The sequence below is a fragment of the Aedes albopictus genome, chromosome 3 (genome assembly GCF_035046485.1).
Source record: "Aedes albopictus strain Foshan chromosome 3, AalbF5, whole genome shotgun sequence".
In the NCBI taxonomy this organism is placed as follows: Eukaryota; Metazoa; Arthropoda; class Insecta; order Diptera; family Culicidae; genus Aedes; species Aedes albopictus.
Window position 1 is genome coordinate 126,145,324 of NC_085138.1, and position 4,436 is coordinate 126,149,759.

General features: G+C 45.3%; 1 protein-coding gene across 1 annotated transcript; it reads left to right on the top strand.

Moving 5' to 3' along the window:
* The first annotated feature begins 949 nt into the window (after window positions 1–949).
* Window positions 950–4,188, top strand: LOC134284254 (ATPase family AAA domain-containing protein 3A homolog). The gene is made up of 4 exons (XM_062842994.1): window positions 950–1,613; window positions 1,751–3,050; window positions 3,214–3,412; window positions 3,478–4,188. The coding sequence occupies exons 1-4, from the start codon at window positions 1,397–1,399 to the stop codon at window positions 3,547–3,549; spliced, it is 1,788 nt and encodes a 595-aa protein (XP_062698978.1). The 5' UTR covers window positions 950–1,396; the 3' UTR covers window positions 3,550–4,188.
* Window positions 4,189–4,436: the final 248 nt, after the last annotated feature.

Genomic DNA, 4,436 nt, shown 5'->3' on the forward strand with positions numbered 1-4,436 from the left:
ATTCGCTTGAGCATTTTATTGTAATGGGGCACGTTCGGTGTAGTACTAGATTTGTAGTAATGAGCTGAATTTTAGTATGGTGAGAAGTTCAGTTCTCTGTTTTTGCAATGAAATGGGTATTAGGATTCCTTGCCTAATTTGATGCTGTTTGAGCAAAACTTTGGATAACTATGTTGTTTATGTTGCAAGAAATGGAGAAAACAACAACACTGTTGCCCAAAGTTTTGCTTAAACAGCATGAAATTAGCCAAGGAATCATAATACCCACGCTTTTTGTACCATTTCACCGCAGAAACGGAGAATTGACCTTCTTACCATACTAAAATTCAGCTCATAACTACAAATCTAATACTTTACCAATACTTCAGCGATCTGTCCCATTATATTGTCTATCCGGTTGGAATCAAGACCGACATTCAATCAAAAATTTCCATTTTCTTGGTCCACAAGTGTCGCAACTGTTTCGCATCTAGTGCGCTGTGTTGCTGACAATAACGGGAAGGATGCGCACTACTTTTGACATGACTAAAAAACGTCGCGAGTTGGGTCGCGTCGCGACTTGATTGTGCGAAGTCCGGTTTGGTGGCGGCCCGACAATACTTAATAGTTATTTGCGAGGTTATTTGGCCAAAATTGTTAAATCTAATAGCAAAAAGAATATACTCAAATGTGGGCTTATAATTAAAACGCATGATAAACTAGAGTCATGTAGATAAAGTTGTTTATCTTCGAAAACGATAAGGGAAATATCCCATGTATGGTTGGCGATTATGCGGGAATAATTCAAATTTCTGCAAGACCGAAAATCTTGATTGATTCACCCTAATCAAACTGCTTGGTTTTGTGAACGAGTTCCTGGGGAAAGTCATCTAAAGTTCATTCCTAGTCAACAGTAAACACAAAAAAAATCACTGTCATTTTGACGTTTCCAAGTGCAACATCTGCGTGTGCCGATGTCAATTATTCACAGGTCCGGGTGAACGTATATGTTTGCCTGTATTTGTCGATAAAAATATGTAAACAAACCGATCAGCTGATCGCGACGTCACGTTCGCCAGAAAATTTGTTCGCAGCTTCTGGAACGTGACGTCACCTTCGGCAACTTCGTGCGATTTCGGCTTGCCGAAGTTGACATGACACGACTACTACTTCAAAATTATCATATCACAAACACCACTTTGCCCGATGGGCCTAACCTGGTGAAATTTAGAACATTGTGCGTGTGCCTCGTGCGCTTCCATCATTCGCATAATCGAGTCCCATCGGATCGTTACCGTTTTTCCGCGGGTGCATTGTTATTTCATCATCCCGTATTTTTTCGGCTTTTCCGGAAACTTATCAAGTGAAAACAGTTGCGATATAGTTCCGCGTGTTCTGACACAGTTTTTGTTCCAATATGTCGTGGTTATTCGGGTACAAAAGCCAGGTACCGCAGGGGCCTCCACCTCCGGGTGGTGCCGAAGGCGGTGCCCCGCAGGATCCCAGCTCGGCTGGTCAAGCGGCCGGCGATGCCAATCTTACCAAGGCCGAGCGCAAAGCGATGGAAGCGTATCGGTTCGATTCGTCGGCACTTGAGCGAGCCGCGGAAGCTGCCCGTACGCTGGAAAGATCAAGTGAGTAGCGTTACATATACGATTGTGTTAGTTGTTGCGTAATGAATCCGACAGCAAGTTTATGCAGTTTTAGTTACTAAGCGTAGAACAAGCTTCACGGAATATAGATTAAAACTTTCGATTTTGGCAAATTTCAGAGCATGCTCGAGAGGCACTTGAACTGTCGAAGTTGCAGGAGGGAACTAGACAGCAGGAATACGTTGCCAAGGTCAAGGAATACGAGGCACACATTGAAGCGTCCAAGGTGGAACAGAAACGCGTAGACCATGAAGAGCGCCGTAAAACACTGGCCGAGGAGACCAAGCATCAGCAACAGAGGGCACAGTATCAGGATCAGCTGGCCAGGAAGCGGTATGAGGAACAACTTGCCCAGCAGCAACGAGTGCAGGAGGAAAATCTTCGAAAACAGGAAGAGAGTGTAGCCAAGCAAGAAGCGATGCGAAGGCAAACAATTGAGCACGAAATGGAGTTGAGGGAAAAGAACAAGATGAAGCTGCTGGAAGCGGAACTGAGGGCAAAGGCTAAGGTTGACAGGGAGAATCGTGATTTGACCTTGGAACAGATTCGATTGAAGGCCGAGGAGAACCGCATCACTGTCATGGAAAGTATTAAGACTGCAGGATCAGTTTTGGGGCAAGGTGCCACAGCGTTGCTCACGGATTGGAATAAGGTGGCCACAACGGTCGGAGGTTTGTCCCTCTTGGCCCTGGGTGTGTATTCTGCCAAAGGTGCCACCGGTGTAACGGCCCGTTTCATCGAAGCCAGAATTGGAAAGCCTTCGTTAGTGAACGAAACATCTAGATTCTCCCTCCTGGAAGCGGTTCGTTATCCAATCCAAACCTTTAACCGCTTCAAGGCCAAGCCTGCAGATGCTCTCCAAGGTGTTGTCCTCCAACCGAAGCTGGAGGAACGCCTCAGAGATATCGCAATCGCAACCAAGAACACCAAGCACAACAACGGGTTGTTCCGGAACATTCTCTTCCACGGTCCTCCCGGAACGGGTAAGACCATGTTCGCCAAGAAGCTGGCCAACCACTCGGGAATGGACTACGCCATAATGACGGGAGGCGATGTGGGCCCGATGGGCCGGGATGCCGTTACTGCCATCCACAAGGTGTTCGATTGGGCCAACACCAGTCGGCGCGGTTTGCTGCTGTTCATCGACGAGGCGGATGCTTTCCTGCGGAAACGATCGTCGGAGCACATTTCCGAGGAGTTACGTTCGGCGCTGAACGCTTTCCTCTACAGGACCGGCGAGCAGAATCCACGTTTCATGTTGGTCCTGGCGTCGAATACCCCGGAACAGTTTGACTACGCCATCAACGATCGGCTGGACGAGATGGTCGAGTTCGTTCTGCCCGGCATTGAGGAGCGCGAACGGTTGATCCGGTTGTATTTTGACAAATTTGTGCTGCAGCCGGCCTCCGAAGGAAAGAAGTAAGTAAATAAGGATTGTACAATGTTCTTCGTGGTTGAATGAACTTCTCAAAAGATCGTTTGCAAATTATTCGCAAAATTACTTAACTTTATTCCCTTCGATATTTGAATGTAAACTACTGAACTTTAAACTCTAAATTGTTCTTTTTTCTTCCCTTTGCAGGCGCTTCAAGGTAGAACAGTGGGACTACAGCGCCGTGTGCAGTAGGATGGCCGAAATGTGCGAAGGTATGTCCGGTCGTGAGATTTCCAAGCTGGGCGTCTCCTGGCAAGCGGCTTGCTACGCCTCCGAGCAGGGAGTGCTGACCGAAAAGATGGTTCTGGATCGATGCGAAGCTGCCGTGCGACAACACCGACAGAAGGTTTGTATTAGCATAATTGGTTCGAAATTCAAACATAACACGAACCCCATTTTCTTCTCTTTCAGATGGCTTGGTTATCGGAGCAAGAGAAACTAGACCACAAATCAATCACGGGCGGAAAAGGATTCATTATGTAACGTTAAGGTAAAATCTAGAGCTAGATTTTTGCAATAGGAGTTAAAATTCGGAACTGTGACCGCAGTGTGTAAATTAGAGACTATTTTTCAATTCAATGAGCTGGCCTCGCGTTATCCGGTGGAATGAACGGTGTAGATCATTTCTTCCAGTTGCTGAGCATGTTGTTATATTCAGCATTTTACGGAGATTGGTCATTCCGTAGTTCCACCATGTACGGTTCAGACAACCAGGTCGATTGGAACGAGTTATGCAGGTGTTATCCAACATAGAAGCATCCCCGAATATCGAAGCTCAGCAAAACCGCTCATCTCAGGGAAATTTATATTAAACTTCTTCGAGCGGTCCAAATTTTGTGAGGCCCGAGAGTAACTAGCGGAAACAGATTTCCCGACGATGATCACAGACGAAATGAAACTTTTAAATGCATTTACTAATCATCTGCATTGTGCACCCACTCGAATGTGTTCAACGACGGCAGTTTACGCTTCGTAATTTTACAGTTTTTTTTTTGTAATTTCGTAATAGTGATTTTGTTTCATGTTGGAAATCTTTTCCGCGGGAGAACTTTATCTTAAGTTAATGGCGATGTGATTGGTTGTAGATCCGAAAAGTTATATAAATCAAAGACGTTTATTCAATGTACCTGGTGTTCCCATAAGTAGAAGCAAGAGAAATCCAAGTCCAAGGGCGTAGCCAGCTCTTCGGTCAGGGGGGGGGGGGGGTGGTCAAGCACCCTTAGCAAATTTCTACCTACTAGCTTTTATAACTAAACGTAGCACGATGTAATTGAATATAATAACATGGATGTGTCCTTTTTAAATTATCTTCCCATTCTGTTCGCTGGAAGTTTTTTTTTCAGAAATTCTTAAAAAAAAAATCAAATATT

What these genes read in the sequence shown, in the direction of transcription:
- LOC134284254 (XM_062842994.1), top strand. Translation starts at nt 1,397, where the DNA reads ATGTCGTGGTTATTCGGGTACAAAAGCCAGGTACCGCAGGGGCCTCCA. An exon ending in CCGTACGCTGGAAAGATCAA is followed by an intron (nt 1,614 to 1,750) that starts GTGAGTAGCGTT and finishes GGCAAATTTCAG; the next exon opens with AGCATGCTCGAGAGGCACTT. An exon ending in TGCGACAACACCGACAGAAG is followed by an intron (nt 3,413 to 3,477) that starts GTTTGTATTAGC and finishes CTTCTCTTTCAG; the next exon opens with ATGGCTTGGTTATCGGAGCA.